Below are 20395 nucleotides of genomic sequence, written 5' to 3'. Positions count from 1 at the left end.
AGACTACTGTGATTTGCTTAACCATGAATATTGTTATACCAAAATGTCTTAACTAAAGTTAATTTACTCTTGCATGGAAAACCATAGAGGGTCTCATGAAACCAAAGACCCACATACCATTTGAGCATAACGCAACTTTGAGCATCTTGTGGAAGATGGGAACATCTGCTGACCAATACCACTTCTCTCAGTTACTACTAGGTTAAATAAGTTAAATGGGGAATATCACACTCTTGGAAAAACGTCCTTAGCTAATTGACGATATGTGCAATGCACTGTATGCTGCAGAAATTTAGTAAATTAACTTTAGTACAGCATAGTGGGGTTCTATTCCATAAACTACATTATCAATAATGTTAAGGGATAAAATAGGAAGGTACAGCTGAGCAGATCATTAGACAGTAATTCAGTAATTTAAAACATGATAATGCTGTCTATCATTGTTCTTAAAAGCCACTGGCTCAATCCCTGTTTATAATGCAACACTGGACAGCTCACTTACCTGTACTTGTAACCAGTGGGAAAAGCACTACAGTAAACAATATTATTGAAATAATTATTTTAACTTTTATCTCAATCTAGCTTGGGCACAAAATATGACATTCCTCAATCATAGATGTGTTCCAAAAGAAGGCTTTGATCGACGATCAACAGTTGGTTGTCACATGAGAGATATGCAACATCACAACTGCAACTGTTTTAGTTAAAAGTTCATTATACAGGATACCTGGTGTGCAATTTTTACAGATGTACAAATTCTCTTTTTAAATTGCTACCTTCTACATGTCATTCTAAATTATGTTAGCCATACACCAGCAACATGCACTGGTTGGTGGTGAAGTTAATGTTTTAATATGATTAACCATGGCACTTGCTTGCTTCTACCTCTTTTGCACCCAGTTAGGCCCAGAGCTGAATGTGAGTTCATATCTCGTGCAGTAACAACAGGCCTCATGACGATCCTTAAAGGTTCTGGCAACATTGCAGTTTTGCAGCTTTCTGCCCATCCATGGTAGGAGAGACACTGATATCCACCACATTATTTCCTGGGGAATCATCATGGACTGACCTGTCCGCAATTTGCTTCTGTGACACAATGCGGTAGATTTCTGTAAGGGACACAACCCACAGTGTTGCTATTTGGTAAAGCTTGGCAAATAATATATTAAAGAATCAGATCCACCCCATACTATATCTGGACTACGTTAACCCCTTAAGGACAATGGGTGGTCCCTAAACCCATTGAAAACAATGCATTTTGAGCCTGTACATGTACGGGCTTTGTCATTAAGGGGTTAATAATACTTAAAATATAAAGTTGTAAAAATACCTACATATTTATGGTTTCAAGGTATGTTTAATCATAACAGAAATAATTGAAATGAACACATTTTCATTCACATTTGATTATCTGTAAGGTTTTATGGAAGACAATAACATATTTATGCTAATCTGTGAAGAAGGGGCCCATTTAAATTATTCATGTAGTTTCTAGATTAAAGCATATCAGCAATTCAACTGCCAAGCAAGAACAGTCAAATAAAATGAGCTAATCATTAAACCACACTTACACATTTAGCACATTAAAGTTTACATCTCCTCAAAATAAACTACTTTAAGTAAAAAATCTGCTTATCAAATAATAATCAAATAGTAATAAAACAATGCAGTGCAATTAACCTAAACTAGTGGTAAACTAGACGCATGTGTCCAGATCCCCTTGTTACAAACTAAAAATAAAATAAGACAGCTTTTATAGACATACTTAAAACCCTAGACATTATGGTTATCCCTATAACACTTTTTCGTAGGGTAACCTCAGAGCTCTCTTTGTGTGTTTTTGCTATGTCAACGGTTTTGGCCTCTTAATCATATGGTGCTGCCACACATTTTTTAGGGGGGGGGGCAATTAGGGCTTTTTAAAACCATGTTCATAAACATAAGACATTTTTATTAATAAAAGTTAAAAGAAATACCAAACATATTTTTTAACTTGTCCTAATTTATAAACCACTGTGTATTACTATATCATTTTCCTTTTTTATTTTAGGTTTTTATATTTCCTTTTTTATGTTTACCCTAAACCCATCCAATTATCCACTAGCCCCCACCACACTAACTATAAAGTAAATTAAAATACCGTATTTGCTCGATTATAAGACAAGGTTTTTTTTCAGAGCAAATGCTCTTGACACGGTTCCACACAATAGGTTAGTATTCAAACTGAAAGAAATTGGTCTAGATGCAAATTCTTGTTCTTGGGTAGAACATTGGCTTACAGATAGAGAACAGAGTTTTGTTATAAATGGTAAAGCACAAGCAACCTACACCCTAAACGGTAGTGAATTAGGGGTAACGACAAATGAGAAGGATTTGGGAATTGTTATGGACAACAAACTAGGCAACAATGTGCAATGTCAGTCTGCGGTTGCTAAGGCCTATAAGGTATTATCGTGTATAAAAAGGGGCATCAAGTCACGGGATAAAAATATAATTTTGCCACTGTATAAATCAATGGTAAGGCTGCACCTTGAATATGCTGTGCAATTTTGGGCACCTATTCTAAAGAAGGATATCATAGCACTAGAATGGGTGCAGAGGCGGGCTACAAAATTAATAAAAGGAACGGAGCACTATAGCTATGAATCTGTTTAGTTTAGAAAAACGGCGCGTCAGAGGGGATATGATAGCATTATATAAATATATTCGGGGCCAATACAAACCATTGTGTGGAAATCTGTTCATAAACAGGACTATGCATAGGACGCGTTTAGACTGTAAGAAAGGAGATTTAGTCTAAGGCAGAGGAAAGGGTTTTTTACAGTAAGGACAATAAGGATGTGGAATTCTCTGCCTGCAGAGGTAGTTTTATCGGAGTGTGTACAGACGTTTAAACAGCAACTGGATGGATACTTGGAAAAACATAATATTCAGGGATATAATCTTTAATATGGGGAAACAGCTTATTGATCCAAGGAGAAATCTGCCATTTTGGGGTCAAGAAGGAATTTTTTTCCCTGGTTAGTGCAAAATTGGAAAGAGCGAAACTGGGGTTTTTTTGCTTTCTTTTGGATCAACAGCAACAAATTAACAGATATAGGAAAGGCTGAACTTGATGGATGCATGTCTATTTTCAGCCTCTATAACTATGTAACTATGAATCGTGTAGAGCTCTACACGCTGCCCGGACTACGCACCAGGGACCTCAGAAGCTCCGGTAAGTTTGGAGGAGGGAGTGCTAAATGGGGGGCATAAGGCATTTCTGGAGGCAGAGTGCTCTGTGAAATGCCTTTTAACCCTCTATATGCTACTCTGCCTCCTGAAATGGTTTATACCTCCCTATATGCCACTCTGCCCCATACAGTATTTTGCTGAAGTTGTATACTCATTTTTTTTTGCTTCTGTGAAAACCATCAACCAATATGTTTTTTGGGGGGATAAATACTTTTGCAGTCAAAATGGATATAGCTACTACAGTGACACTGGACTTCTTACAGTGTCAAGCGAAGGCATGCAGGAGGAGCCTGGATCTGCTTTTGGTGCATGCATGCGGGGTCTCATCAAGCTTGGGGTTCTTATGCAAGCTGGAACTAGAATGTGGTTAGCATAGCATGCATATGCAACAAAAAGTAGGCAATATGTTAAAACATCTCCTGTAAACCAAGGATTTTTTTTGCAGGGGGAGTTGAGTGCAAATTGTACTGTATGTGAAACCAAAGAATGAGTGCTCACACACCTCCATTGAGTTTATGTCACTGGTGCTTTACTGTCCTAACTTTTCCCCTATTGGTTCATTTCCACTATAGCCTCGTTTGAGTGATGAAAGACAAACAATGTTCTGTGGAAAACTTGCTTGTGAGAGCCCCTTACCTGTTAAAATGTTTTTGAAAGACTCCTCAACATTAGTAGAACTCAAAGCTGAGGTTTCAATGAATGATAGATTGTTCTTTTCTGCAAGCAAGCAGCAAAAACATTAAACACCTTATAGCATTGATTTATTACTTAATATGGTCAGTATACATTTTTAGTATTTCTGTATACAGTAACATGTTTATTTCTCCATAAAATGATGCTGTGTTGCCTTACAATGTCCACATTAACTTTTGCACCCAAGATAGATATTGTTTATTGCTTATCTTTAGATACAAATGTAGATCAATACCTGATCACCTTAAAAAATGTGCGGGGGTAGATCTAGGAAGGAGAAACAGAGCTAGCTACTCATAAAGGCAGTGAAATCATCCCCACCTTGAGATCAAACAACTGTCCCAAAGGCCTTTAATCACCTGTAATAACGGAAGCCTCTAGGGCAGATCTGGACAGCCATATTTATGATTTTGGCACTTTAACGCCAAATCAAATAAATCATCAAATAAAGCATTAGATCTCACCAGCAAATCCTCTTGCCTCATCTGTTGGTACAGCTCTGAGGTGTCTCAAGTCACTCTTGTTTCCGACCAGCATTATGACTATGTTGTTGTCCGCATGATCCCTCAGCTCCTTAAGCCAGCGCTCCACATTCTCATACGTTAGATGTTTTGCAATATCGTAGATTAGCAGTGCTCCTACAGCTCCTCTGTAATAACTATAGAAATGAAAATATTTTAATGAAATAGAACTTATCTGTCAGTAAACACTGGAAGACCTTCCAGGTTTTCCTGTTTTGATTTCAATAGGAATGCATTGTCCTTTAGCTCTGAAAATTTTTTACGAGGCCCAGACAAGTGAATCTAAATAATTGGTGAAACTCCAACTTCACATTTAAAATTTAGTTTTAAAAAAAGAAAAAGCTTTCCATGTGGTTAGCTACAGTGGAACGTTGTAGCGTTTGTTGTCATGATAAAATCGATAATGAAAATCGTTGCCAACGAATTTAATTATGGATTAGTTGAATCGATTGTTATCGATTATAAAACGAGGGTTTTTTTCAGAGCAAATGCCGCTACTGCCGGCACCTCCACTGGGGCTCAGTCATAGAAGCTCCAGCGAAAGTGCCGGCCAGAAGCAGAGGTTGTCTACACACATTGCCCCTACTAGACTCCAAGGAGTCTGGAGCGCGGTGAGTAAGTCTAATTCTGGGGGGGCATATCAAGGGCACAGTGGTATATAGGGGGTTATAAGGCATATCTGGGGGGTACAGTGGCATATAGGGGGCATAAGGCATATCAGGGGGACAGAGTGGCATATCAGGGGGCACAGTGGCATATCTGGGGGGTATAAGGCATATCTGTGGGGGCATATCAAGGGCACAGTGGTATATAGGGCGTTATAAGGTATATCAGAGGGCACTATGGCATATGGGGGGGTATAAGGCATATCTGGGGGGGCAGAGTGGCATATCTGGGGGTTTAAGGCATATCAGGTGGCACAGTGTAACATCAAGGGGTATAAGGCATATGTGGGGAGGGAGGAGTGGCATATCTAGGGGTAAAAGGCATATGTGGGGAGGGCAGAGTGGCATATCTGGGAGGCAGTGTGGCAAGCTTGGGCTCAAATGTGAGTAACTGGGGGGGCAGGTTGGGAAATAAAAACAAGAAATGCATTTTTCTCAAACTTTTTTTTTTATTCTGCTGTTTGCTTTTAACATCCTGTTTGTTTATTACATTATTTTAAATAAATAAAAAAATTTACATTTATTTTTTTATCCGATTAATAATCGGCCAACTAATCGATTATGAAAATAATCGTTCGTTGCAGCCCTAAATATTATATGTGCAGAACAGTCAATAAGAGATTTTGCACCTTGGCCAGGGTTTCTGAACAATGCAACATATACAATTTGCAGTCTTAAGCAGGTTGATTTTTCCAAAACAAATGATCAGTTTACCCACTCTTGGGCCGTCGCTCATTATTGTATAGATTTGGGTTTCCTGCATGTTTACTGATGTTCGATGGGGACTAAGCTCTGATGCATGCTGAGAAGCACATAAAAAATAGTTTGGGTTGCAGGGAAAACATTGATACCATTCATGAAAATAGTGAAGGTTGTCCCTATAAGAATTAATTTCTAGCCATTACTAGCACAAGATATTGAAATACAGTGTATATGTATGTATATATATATATATATATAATATATTTAAATAATTTTCCATTTCATAATTTAATAATGTATTTTTCCCAGTACTGTTAGATAAGATACATACACTTGCAAAGCACAGTCTTGCAGACCACAAATCACACACGCAGTGTGAGTAGGCACAAGGCCAGGTCCGGCAGCGCAGTGCAGAAGGATACGCAGTAGCATAGTCAGAAAGTCCAGGCAGCACAGATTTGTAGTCAGCTACACAAGTAAGAAATCATATCATATATACCACGTTATCATATAACAGGCCACAACACAAGCTCAACAGGCAAAGTATAACTGAAGCATGCCTGAAGAATTGACTTTCCAGTTTCAAGTCCTGTGCCAGACACGACCCTGGTGAGCTGTATGCAAGCATTTATTACTGTCTGGAGCATAACTCTGACTCCTTCAATCCTACAAGCATGGAGTGAGAGAGTAGCTCAAACAAACTACTTAAGGACAGTCCTGTTTTTTTATTTTTGTACCCTCGTGACCAGGGCTATTGAAACATGTTTGAGGTGTTCATGTTTAGTTGTAATTTTCTCATTTACTGTACCCCCACAAGTTATATTTTGTTTTATTTTTCGGGACAAGTATGGCTTTCTTTACCATTATTTTGATCATATGATCTCATTTTCAGGCTTTTTTTTTTCTAAATAAATATTCAAATTTAACTATGCAATTCACAGGACCCACTTCTTGTAGGAGCTCTCTTAAGTTTGGCTCTTCATAATGCATAGTGAAGTCAGGGAGTTCAGTTGTTTATCTCTCCAGCAAAGGCTTAAATTAGTGAATATACCCTAATGTGTATAAATCTGACAGTCACAGAATGATACACAGTATATGCCCATAATTTATGATCTCTTTCACTTGGTTTATACAATCTCATAACAAAAACAGATGTTAAAAATTATTATAAATATTCTACAGCTTAATAGATTTGCTTTGCTTTGCGACTTACGCAGAGGTGATGGCTCGGTAACGCTCCTGACCAGCTGTGTCCCATATTTGAGCCTTTATAGTTTTTCCATCAACCTGGATGCTCCGAGTGGCAAATTCCACCCCGATGGTGCTTTTACTCTCCAGGTTGAATTCATTACGAGTAAAACGAGATAGCAAGTTACTCTTCCCCACTCCAGAATCACCAATCAACACCACTGCCAGAAAGGAGAAATTAAGAGTTATAACATGGAAATTACAATTGCATATAAACATTTTGAATACCTTTTAGCAGATTATGTGTTTTAATTATATTGTGTCACTTGGTATGACACAGTCATGTGAAAAAGAAAGTACACCCTCTTTGAATTCTGTGGTTTTACATATCAGGACATAGTAACAACCATATGTTCCTTAACCCCTTAACGACCTATGACGTGCCTAAGTATACCTTATGATTGAATACCTTGTAGAACCTCCTTTAGCAGCAATTGTCATGATTAACTCATATAACGTAGTGGATGCATGGAAGGGTAACCCAGCAGAGGTGGTTAGTTTCTTTGTTTAAGCATTCAATGAGTTAATCTGAGGTTGTTTTAATGTGTTTCTTTGTGAATGCCCTCTGTATCTGTTTTGGCTAGAGGTGTCATCTTCCCAAAGGACCCCTGTGGTGATTCATGGCCTAACAGATAAGGACCCTGAGTTATAGGAATTCCATTCCTATCTTAAGAGGGGGGTTTCCATCACCTTTACCCCACCATAACTTATTGGCACATCAAAGATGGGACCCGATTCTTGGAGATGGTGTCATATAATCAGTCATGTGGTCAGAGGGGCGTTTGTTTGCAAAAGTCTGATTTAGGGACAAAGCAGCGACCTCAAAGCAGAACTCCATGATATACTCTGATCGGAACAACATCGTAAGAAACCATCTGGACTTAAGGAGTTCCCACAGGCCTACTTATTGGAGAAACTCGTGAGTGAGGGTCCTGTGTTTAAGTCCTTAGTTTTTAAGAACTGTTTGCCGTTTTATTTTTCTTTTGTAAGTCTTGTTTTTTGTAATTCTGGCACTGTGTAATCTTTGTCTTTTTGTTATTAAAATATTCATAATCCAAGTCTGTCTTTGGGCTCTAGTATCGATATCCACAAACCCTAAGAGACGATAACACGTTACCATATTGTTATTAAGTTTTACAGGATATATATATATATATGTTAGTTGCCCGGGGTGGGTTGATATATATATATAGATAAAGGTTCTAATTCGGATTTCTCACGAATCCGTTATCAAAATCGTGAGTGGTGGCAGACTACCTGGGGGGATACAGGCAGGATTTGGGGGTTAATTTGGTATAGCTTATGCCTTGTTAAGGGGTCAAGTTAGTAAATCCAGAGGCCTGGTGCTATTAACCCCTTCATGCCCACGCCCTCCACACAGTCACGGCTTGGCAAGTAGTCCTGACCGTGACAGCAATAACTTGAAGTAATAATTTTTTGTATGACTTTATCAGTCTCTCACATCCTGGTAGAGGAATTTTGGCCCATACTTTGTAATGAAATGTAACATTGTAAAGGTTTGTGGGCATTTGTATATCCACAGCTCTTTTAACCCCTTCAATTCAAGGTTTTTGGTACCTCAAGTCCCAGAGCAATTTTGCCATTTTTGCACTATGTTGGTTCAGCAAATATTCTCCTTTCCTGTGAATAGTGTACCCATGTAAACTTAAAATTTAGAATGAGAAATTTAGTAAAAACTATCGAAAATTAGAAAAAAAACACCTCATTCTTAAAAAAAAAATTCCCTCTGAATCCTCACAAAATTAGGTAAAGTGATGGAAAATCCCCTCCAAGTTTATCAATTCAGGTGTCCTGATTTCAGAAATACCAAATTTATATAGATTTTCCATACTTTCCCAGCACCAGGGAACATACTATAAGGTGTACATTTTTTTTTTTTTTTAGAACTTTTATGCTTATGGCTTAACGGGTTTGGGGGTTGTGAACGGGGGCAGGAGGGTTATACTGGGTAGATGTTATGCTAGGGCAATGGGATGTAAGGTTTTTATTATCTTTTTTATATATATTTTTTAATATTTTTTTTGTATTTTTTATATATATATTTTTTTTTAAAAATGGTTAGAGGTCTTAGGGATAATCATAAAAAATTAAAAAACCTTACATCCTATTGCCCTAGCATAACATCTAGCCAGTATAACCCCTCCTGCCCCCGTTCACAACCCCCAAACCCGTTAAGCCATAGGCATAAAAATTATACAAAAAATGTACACCTTATAGTATGCTCCCTGGTGCTGGGAAAGTATGGAAAATCTATATAAAAATCTATATAAATTAGGTATTTCTAAAATTAGGACACCTGAATTGATAAACTTGGAAAGGAGAATAATCGCTAAACCGACATACCGCAAAAATGGCAAAATTGCTCTGGCACTTGAGGTACCAAAAACCCCTGAGATTGAAGGGGTTAATGATTTTACTGTTATTATTGTTACTGTTTCAGGACGGGAGGGGGGTGAGAGACATGGTTTCTCACTCCCCTCCCCGCGATCCCCCTGCACCGATCACACTGTGATCTCTATGCAGGTCCTTACAGAGATCGCAGCATCTGTGCCGGAAGGGAATGCCCGGCTTTCATGCCGGAAGCTGTTACATCAGATCAGACAGCAGAAAGCCGGCAATGATGGCTTCTGCTGTCAGGGGGGAGTCCAGGCTGATCTCCCGCTACAAGAAGGGCTGGACATACCAGTACATCCATAGGGGATTGAAGGGGTTAAGGCCCCCCACAGCATTTCAATCAGGTTGAGGTCTGGACTTGGTTCATTTTTAGCCATTTTGCTGTAGATTTGCTTGTGTGCTTGGAATCATTGTCCTGTTGCATGACCCAATTTCGGCCAAGCTTTAACTGTCGAACAGATGGCCTCACATTTGACTCTAGAATACTTTGGTATACAGAGGGGTTCATGGTCGAACTTAATGACTGCAAGGTTCCCAGGCCATGTGGCTGCAAAACAAGCCATCGTGCTTGACAGTTGGTATGAGGTGTTTGTGCTGATATGCAGTGTTTGGCCATAATGCACAGAACCACATTTGGCAAAAACCAAACATCTCCACTTTGGTTTCATCTGTCCAAAGGACATTGTTCCAGAAGTCTTGTGGTTTGTTCAGATGCAACTTTGCAAACCTAAGCCGCGCTGCCATATTCTTTTTAGGAGAGGAGAGGCTTTTTCCTATTGTACTGTCATGAAAATTAACATGCTAACTGAGGCCTGTAGACTCTTGTGTTTTTTGCAGTTTCTCTGAGGACTGCAAATTCTGACCGTGGGGTGAATTTGCTGGGACATCCACTCCTGGGAATACACCTTAGCATTATGTTAACACACACCTGAATGCTCCAGACCAGCAAACTGCTAAAACGTTGGCTTTAATAGAGTGTACTTCACTTTTCATAATGATTGATCAAAGGCATTTTAATTAGCAACAACTGTCTACTTAGCGTCTTAATTCCTATGGAAGCAGTAAGGGTATACTTAGTTTTTCACACATGGCTTCTCCATTTTTGCTTTATTTTTGTTGAATAAATCATGACAGTGTAATATGTCATATGTTGTTGTTCATCTGAAGTTGTATTTACCTAATTTTTAACCCCTTCGCGACCTTTGCCGGTTCAGGACCGTCATAACAAGAAGGTCACTAAATGACCTTTGACGGTCCTGAACCGTCAAAAAATTAAATAAGCTTAGAAAGTGATCAAGGATCACTTTCTTCGCTTAAACGGCCTTGCTGCAATGCCTCGATGTCGAGGCATTCAGCAAGGCCGAGATCGGCATCGGGGGCCATGTCTGGCCCCTCCCCGGGGCGTCAACAGCCGCCATACATTGTATGGCGGCGGACGCCCGTTTTAAAAGCGTTTAGGAGGCGATCGTTGATCGCCTCCTAAACTTAAATGGTGTCGCTGGAATGCCTCGATCAGGAGGCATCCAGCGACACCAAACACTTACCTCTGGGTGGGCTGTGACCGCTCCGGAGAGCGGTCACAGCCGCCGCTGCCGGTGATCTTCGCCATCAAGCAAGATGGCGGCGGCCCGGGAAATAAAACAATAAAGACGAAAAAGTTCGCTAGAGGGTCTCCAGACATCTAGAGAACTGGCTCCACTTGCTGGTTGAATACAGGTACTGCATTCAACCATGCAAGTCAATGGAGCCCAGCTTTCTAATCACTATGTGATTAGTAAAATATTCAAAAAAAATAAAAATAAATAAAAAATGGAAAAAAAATGTGCTAACATTTAAAAATAATTATGCAGTGATGTCACTAGATGAACCATCCAGTACCAGCAAAATGTGTAAAAAAAAAATATAAAAAAAGTATGAATAAAATAAAATTAAAAAATAAAGTTTATTATTTTGAGCAAGTGCTAAAATTTCTCAAAAATCTCAACAAAGAGTTAAAATAAAAGCACTTCAAATACCCAAGGGGTGTCTAATATATAAAAAAAATGGCTGATGGGGTAAATTGGAGTGGCCTAGCTCAAAGATAGGGCATAGGTACAGACTGACCAAAATGGAGAAAAAAAGCGCACTTCCCAAATGTGGCATTTTAAATCTGAAACAACCCGACAAACCCATGCATGTCGGGTATCACTGCACTCAGGAGATGTTCCTGAACACACATTGGCGTGTTGTTTGACAGTGGCATATACCAGGACCTGTATATCTATAACTAAAGTACAATTTGTGTGAAAAAAAAATAAAAAAAATTACTATTACAAAGTTTGACAAAGTGTAGTTTTATAATTGGTGCATGGAAAGGGTTAAAATAACAGCATTTGGAATACCCTGGGGTGTCTAGTTTTCAAAAATATATGGTTTGAATGGGTTAAATTGAGTTAACCGGCTTCAAAGATATTCCAAAGAGGAGAGGGAGGCACAATGACCAAATGACCACCTGAATTACGCATGCCCCAAAAGTAGCCTTTTACCAGCCAAACAATCTGACAAACCCATGCATGTGGGGTATCGCTGTACTCAGGAGATGTTGCTGAACACATATTGGGGTGTTGTTTGACAGTGACATATACCAGCACCTGTATATCTATAACTAAAGTACAATTTGTGTGGAAAAAAAAATAAAAAAAATTACTATTACAAAGTTTGACAAAGTGTAGTTCTATAATTGGTGCATGGAAAGGGTTAAAATAACAGCATTTGGAATACCCTGGGGTGTCTAGTTTTCAAAAATATATGGTTTGAATGGGTTAAATTGAGTTAACCGGCTTCAAAGATATTCCAAAGAGGAGAGGGAGGCACAATGACCAAATGACCACCTGAATTACGCATGCCCCAAAAGTAGCCTTTTACCAGCCAAACAATCTGACAAACCCATGCATGTGGGGTATCGCTGTACTCAGGAGATGTTGCTGAACACATATTGGGGTGTTGTTTGACAGTGACATATACCAGCACCTGTATATCTATAACTAAAGTACAATTTGTGTGAAAAAAAAATAAAAAAAATTACTATTACAAAGTTTGACAAAGTGTAGTTCTATAATTGGTGCATGGAAAGGGTTAAAATAACAGCATTTGGAATACCCTGGGGTGTCTAGTTTTCAAAAATATATGGTTTGAATGGGTTAAATTGAGTTAACCGGCTTCAAAGATATTCCAAAGAGGAGAGGGAGGCACAATGACCAAATGACCACCTGAATTACGCATGCCCCAAAAGTAGCCTTTTACCAGCCAAACAATCTGACAAACCCATGCATGTGGGGTATCGCTGTACTCAGGAGATGTTGCTGAACACATATTGGGGTGTTGTTTGACAGTGACATATACCAGCACCTGTATATCTATAACTAAAGTACAATTTGTGTGGAAAAAAAAATAAAAAAAATTACTATTACAAAGTTTGACAAAGTGTAGTTGTATAATTGGTGCATGGAAAGGGTTAAAATAACAGCATTTGGAATACCCTGGGGTGTCTAGTTTTCAAAAATATATGGTTTGAATGGGTTAAATTGAGTTAACCGGCTTCAAAGATGTTCCAAAGAGGAGATGGAGGCAGACTGACCAGATTTGTTAAAAAAGATTTGGAAATCATAAAACGCTGCTTGTACTTATTGCCCTATAACTTACAAAAAACAGCAAAAAAACATAAAAACATTGGGTATTTCTAAACTCAGGACAAGTAGTAGAATCTATTTAGCTAGTTTTTTACTTGCTTTTTTAGGTGAGTAAAAGATTTTTCAAATAAAAGTCATAAAATGTGTTTTTTTTTCAATTTTGCACCATGTTTTTTTTATTTTTTTTTATAGTAAATAAGATGATACGATCAAAATAATGGTATCTGAAGAAAGCCCATCTTGTCCTGAAAAAAACAATATATAACTTATGTGGGTACACTAAATGGGTGAGGAGAAAATTACAGCTGAACACAAGCACCACAAAAGTGTCAAAACAGCCTCGGTCCCACAGGGTACAAAACGAAAAATGAGCCCGGTCCTTAAGGGGTTAAACCTGCTATGGAACACATGATTGTTATTATGTCCTGATATGTAAAACCATAGAATTCAAGAAGGGTGTACTTTTGTCTTTTTCAGACAACTGTATATCTGGGTCCTTTTCCACATTTTATTGTAATATTGAAGTAACAGTTTCCATCAGAACAGATTCAGTTGAAGCTTGTTTTATATAAAACGTAATAGTTTGTTTTATATGAAACTGGGACAGTTAACAAGTACTCATGTTACCATTCTTTGAACCCCTGGCGTCACGCCAACTTGTGTAGTGCATACATGGACTTGTTACCCGGTAGAAATGGTATGACCAATTTCAGAGAGGGGTTAATTCGATTGTATAGGCATGTGGTGCCAAAAGGTCTTTTAACATGAATTTGCCTTTCTGAAGCTGGGTCTCCAACCAGGGCCCTCTGCAAGGTGTGTAATGTTACCAAGAAGGTGCCGCTATGTCTAGGTCCAATGTAAACGGAGTGAGTAATCCACCATATGCCTGTATCCCCTCATAGATAGTGGATTCTTTTGATATGCTAAGTGACCACTAGCAGTCAGGAAAACCATTTCTTCCAGGGTCATATCCAATACATACATCAATAATAACCCATAGAATCATAATCATACCTCCTTTTGTGCATATCTAGAATGGGGAAAGCACACCCTACAAAAAGAATACAAATATGGCTAGTAAAACGTAAGCTGTTTGGAAGAAATTGTGAAGTCCATGGTATTCGGTCATAAGTAGCAAGTGTGACATATCTATGGACTTTATCATTTACAAGAAATTCATAAAACGCAAGAGTTATTGCTGTGGCGAGCACAGGAGGGAGAATGAAATGAAAATTAGTTATTTTGATTGATATGTTTCCACCACACAAGGGGGAGGTCATTTATGGTTCCTATAGGTACACCTTCCCTCCGCTTATACCACCTCTGAGGCGGCTTGGAAACTAGAGATGAACTGGAAAAAGTATAAATTTAATGAGAGGAAATTGGTCAGTGTGCTTACTAGGGGCCAAGATCTAATTTTGAGTAAGTCGCCATCTTTCCTTGCCGGAGCCCTACGGACAGAAAAACTGTTACTTTACCATTCAAGTGAGTAGTTAGGTTTTCTGTAATTTCTTCTTTTTATTTGTATCTGTTTGGTGTAAATAATCTGTTTATCATCTTTTTTGTATGTCACTATTTTTTGTTTGTAATAAATATTCCTTTATTAAGTTCTGCCTTTGTCTGGTAAAGACTCGCGTTACCTGATTAGATCATTTTATAGGTAATTTTAAATCACATCATTATTGTGTTAAAATATATTGTGTGGGTTCTTCTAATTCGTTTGGGGGACCAAGGCACCCCATTTATAAATTGTCTTGGTGGTGGCAGCGTTATGTTAGTAGTTATATCATTATAGTTAGTTGTGGGTGGTATTAAGGGTGGATATTTTTATTTTTATCACTATTTCCGGTCTAGGGCAGACAGTGAATTTTAACCCTTTTTACCACCAGAACCAAGTCACGCACACACGCTTGGAGTAGGGTGCATTTGTGACACCTGGTACTTACTCGAAAGTATATATAACTAGTAAATATGCTATTATCTGATTACGGTAAATGTAGGCCATGACCTTTATACTTTTATACCCAGGGGTTAGCCCCCCCCATAACTTACACACACAGGCTAACACTCTAACACAATACACTAACATCCACACCACACGCTAACACCATACTAGCACACAATAACAAAATACACATACTTGCTGGATAAGAGTGTTCTATAGTCGTAGAAGTCACAATAATGTATAGAGAAACAGGATTTTGCATCAAAAGGTGTGTAAATAAAAGCAAATTAAAACTTTCTAAACACTTTAGGTACGTAAGCAACTTTCTGTATGTCATAAAATCATAAGTCTATGGTACTGTCCCCTATCCACACCTTAAACCTCACGGTTTGAAACATACGTGTCCCTATTTGGACTTTTCAAATAATGGGAAGTATGCAACCCATCAAGACTAAGCTGGCCATAGGGCAAATTCCCAGTAGGCCACTGCTTCCTGGCCTATCTATAACTATTTTAATTATAGAAATCTAATCACTTAAACCAAAGGATGCTGCGTTTTAACACTTAAGTTTCTAGGGGGCCGACTACAATGTTCCCTGTAAAAGTTTATGGGAAAGCAGAGCTGATTTTCAAATGTAACATGTAGTTGCCTGCTATTTACAGCTATTTACTGTACTTTACTTAGGGAATCCTATGGTTTTTTTTCCAGACAGGTTAAACCATTCATAATTGCCCGGCTAAACACTGACTTCCCCACCAAATACAGCAAAGTCTCCCAGATTGTGAGCCTTAAGGTCCTGGACCCGTCTTTCAAAATCTCGTATGAGCCTTCAGACTGTTGCAACACTGGAGTTGGGAGTATTGGGTCGCTTTGATCTCAAAATGCTCCACAACAGGGACCCCCCCAAAAAAACAATTTACATATCACTTGTGCACAAAATATTTCCCTTGGGCTGTACAGTGTCACTATATACTGTAATATATATATATATATATATATATATATATATATATATATGAACTAAATGAGAGACTAGGCCCTTTAGGGTTAAATATTACTTTTCCTTTAGGTGAACATGAGAGCATATTTATATGTCTCCCTTACTTTGTGGCAATCTATAACACTTTTTAAAAAGTATTGTACCTGGTATCGGAAATAAGATATTAAAAGAGCTGTGTTCCTCTATGGCAGGGGCGTCCAACATGCGACCCGCGAGACCTCGAGGTGCGGCCCGCGTAAGATCGGCACCCAGGGCAACCGATCTTACGTGGGTCGCACCTCGAGCCCTGCTACAACAAGAGCCCTGCTACTTACCTGTGGGAGGGTCTTTTGTACTGCACAGAGGAAGCGGAACCCAGCAGAGTTCACGTGACATCACATGACTCCGCTCCAGTCCTGCTTCCTCTGTGCAGTACCAGAGAACGCAGAGGGAGGCCTCGTCCCCTGCTGAAGTCTGTGCAGGTCTGTCTGAGCGGCATCGAGGAGCTGCAGTGCAGGTAATGGGGTGGGGAGGGTGTTTGAATGAGTATGCGTGATTGAGGGAATGAATCTGTGAATGAATGAGTATATGAATGAATGTGTGTCATAGCATGGATGTGTAAGTGCTGGAACCTAGGCATGATGGGACTGTGATTGCTGTCAGCAATCACACTCCTATCATGCCAGGTCAGCCAGTACATGCTGAAACCTGGCTAGCTGCCCCCCTTGTATATTGATGCTGCCAGCAGTATGGGGTCTGCACATCACTTACAGCCACCCTGTACCAGCATGTACTGGCTGACTTGGCATGATAGGAGTGTGATTGCTAACAGCAATCACGGCAAGCACAGTCCCATCATGCCTAGGTACCAGCATTTACTGGTTACCTGGGTATGATAGGAGTGTGATTGCTAACAGCAATCACACTCCTATCATGCCATGTCATATTGCTATTTTTTTTTGTCCAATTGTGGTGTGTTACCTACTTTTATTAAAAATGTGAGTTTTTATTATTATTTTTAAAGGTGCGGGGTCATTTTCGGTTTTGGCTAAGTGAACTGTGAATGTTTTGGTCCAGAATTTCCATTTCGGTGTATCCGTAGAATAAATAGAACTATTTCATTTTTACTTAGCCTGAATCCTAAATTTGTAGTCACAAAACTTTCTAGGCCGAGAAATCAGTGAGAGGAAAAGTAAAGGTTTTGTGTCATTTACTTTATTTTAATCTGCATATTTTATTAAAGGCCATAATTCTGATGAAGTAGCCCACTGCAGAAAAAACTTGGACACCCCTGCTCTATGGCCTGATATCGTCTTTAGGAAACAGGTCCATTATATGCTGACTGTGCAGGAGAGAGAAAGATTAAGAAACCGGGGAGCTGACTTAAGCTGATAGATGAGCAGGAAGCTTGAGTAGATACTATGCAACATCCTTCCCTTTACTGGCTATATTGTCCAAGAAAAATTAACCACAAGCAGGAAACAGGATAAATGATTATAAAAATCAACAAGCGAATGTTCTATCAAATAAATAAAAAAATACACAATATAACAGAACAAAGCAGCTTCTGCTTTTCAAACTATAAACTGGGTGATATATTTAGAACAGGTGTGGGTCTAGGGCAAACTTCAGAGTTAGGGGGGCACATATGAGGCTGGCTTAGCAGCAATTTTCACTTTAACTTGTGAAACCTATGTTTTATTTTCAGGACAAGTTAAGCTATTCATACACACCTAAATACATTTAGGACAAACCGTGTATTGCATAATAATATATAGTGATAAGAACCCCAAAAACCTATTTTTTCCCTATTGTTTCCACCAAAAATACAAACCAAATAGTAAATGTCACAGAAAACTCTACCCCCTTTGGTAAATGTATCCATTAGATGTGGTCATCCAGATGTAGGTGACAGTACATAATATAAAGCAGTTTAGGCACACATGAGAAAGGGTTACATTTGATAATCACTCTAAACAAACAAAACATAGGTAGAAAATATACATGTCCACAAGTGCCAAACCCTTTCTGCACCACTAGTGCACATGTTTTTGTGAGCTACAATCGATAATTTGAGGGAGATGTGGTCCAAAAAGCTGATTTAATTTATTTATTTTTTTTAATTTAAATGTATTTATTTATTTAAAAAGTAAACATATTTTTATAAATATGCCACGACTTGTCTGGTTTTTTGTTTTTTTTTTACATTGATTTGTTTTGGGAAGGAGTTTTATAATGACGATGTGCAGCTGTGACATCATAGTATCATTAAACTTTAGCTTAGTTTGCAGTATGCTGGCTTTTTAAGATTGAAAATTACATCACTTGTTACCATGGTAACAAGTAGTCATATTGGCTGCAGTCTGGAGCCACTACCTAATTGTAGCAAGCAGATTTTTTTCTTTAATAAAGTTTCACAAACTCAGGTTTTGGTACCATTACACATACTTATTAAAAATGGGTATATCTAAAGGTCTGTGTCATTGATTACTTGATTTAACTGTCAGATGCAGAGGTGAGCTGGGTGGCCTGCAGAACTAACTTCCTGCCATGGACTTGAAATGAAGTTTCCCATGTGGTATCAAACTCATGGCTCATCAGGAAATGACAATATAGTCAAAATGTCTTTTCTTCTGCCATATTTGGGTCCTTGCATGCATGTTATCTACCATACAAATTAGTAATCCTAAATACTTACCTTGCCTTAAGTACTGCTTCCCTATTTATGTAGCATGCACCCTCCTCCTCGCCCCTCCTAGGTTAATGGGAATAATTATACCGGCTAAAAGCCATGTTAAAAGTAGTTGGGATGCATACTTATAATAACATAGAGAGTATATATGTTGATTATTTTAATATGCAAAAATATAATCTAGTAAAATATATAAGATCATAAAATAAATGTCCTTATGTAACATCTAGAGTACAAGCCACCAAGCCATTACACCACCGTATTAGACCACAACAGATAAATACATGGAGCAACAACACCCGAGGAAATATTTTATCATTAATCTTACACTGGCATAAGGTCAAATAACATTCATATACAACGCCATCATGTGAACCTATGTATATTGGTACAACCTTTCCTACATTCTTTATATATGTGTGAAACATGTATATAAAAATATACGGTAAATACCTTACTGCTGCCCAATATGATGATATGTAAGTCGATAATAATAACTGCAAAGGACGGACCAGAGCTATGTTGTATGCAATAGTAATACTGTGTGTTACTCTCCATCTACAGTCTAGTTACATATTACACACGTAATATATGTAATATACATACATACATATTACACAAGACGTTAACGCTTTCCTTCCTTCTTCCTGAGCATATCAGGATCTAAAGGGTATCTTTATACAAAGAAGACTAGAGTCTCAAACACAAAGATAGCATTGTATAATACTGGTACCCAGCACAGCCCCGCGAATAACCACCTCAATCCTTACTCTGCGATTTAGTACCGTGTACGGAGACAACATAGAGCCAAATATAAATTTAGTACGATTCTTTAATGACTTTAAACGGTCTGAATATACGTCACTGTATAGATGTTTGCTTCTACAGTACATAGATAAAATCTATGCACTCCATACTTTATTAAGACAATGCATCCACATTAATTTATATTAACTGATGTATTTATATCGTGATATATACTACTGAATGATATGATCATTACATTTATTTAACCTATCCCTCAACACAAAACCGCAAATAGGCAGTTTAAACATATGTCCCTTACATATTATTCAGCCCGAACGTTATGTCTGTGTAGAGAATAGGAATCGTGGTGACAGTGGGGTTGAATGTTTTTACGATACAATCCCATGCTGGTTTATTCTTCTCTTACCTTTGAATAAATAATCATACTCATCATCCCTGGTCCCCATGTCGCGACGTCCTGGGGCTTGGTCCGATAGTCCTCACAATAGAACGAAAGCTTAGCAGCAGACTGACATCCAAAGAACAGCGACTCCTTCTGGAAACACAGGTGCAAACATTACACTATGTATGGCCAGAGCGCCCTCTACAGGTTGAGAGTAGTGATGGGAAGTTCGGATCATTAAAGTGAATCGGATCATTTCGATTCGTTCACTGAAATGATCCGATTCATGATCCGGATCTTCGGATCACTCAGTGTGTCTGCACGGAGTTACTGTTTTCCAGTAACTCCGTGCAGGCACACTAACGATTGGCCCCGCCCCTTTCATTATGAATCCTCCCCCCTGCCTCCAGTGATGTCAATGAAGGCAGAGAGTCGTTCAAAGATTCGGATCTTACAGGGATCCGAATCTTACAGTGATCCGG

General features: G+C 38.6%; 1 protein-coding gene across 1 annotated transcript; it reads right to left on the bottom strand.

Moving 5' to 3' along the window:
• Positions 1-963: 963 nt before the first annotated feature.
• LOC149289532 (ras-related protein Rab-11B-like) lies at positions 964-19977 on the bottom strand. Its single transcript, XM_089490652.1, has 5 exons — positions 19938-19977; positions 7029-7224; positions 4392-4585; positions 3871-3951; positions 964-1109 (listed from the first exon to the last, which is right to left on the bottom strand). The coding sequence occupies exons 1-5, from the start codon at positions 19975-19977 to the stop codon at positions 964-966; spliced, it is 657 nt and encodes a 218-aa protein (XP_089346778.1).
• Positions 19978-20395: the final 418 nt, after the last annotated feature.

This window comes from Sceloporus occidentalis, unplaced genomic scaffold, assembly GCF_023333645.1.
Source record: "Sceloporus occidentalis isolate IW3139 unplaced genomic scaffold, rSceOcc1.0.p SCAF_45, whole genome shotgun sequence".
In the NCBI taxonomy this organism is placed as follows: domain Eukaryota; kingdom Metazoa; phylum Chordata; class Lepidosauria; order Squamata; family Phrynosomatidae; genus Sceloporus; species Sceloporus occidentalis.
This window is presented reverse-complemented; position numbering and strand designations above follow the sequence as displayed.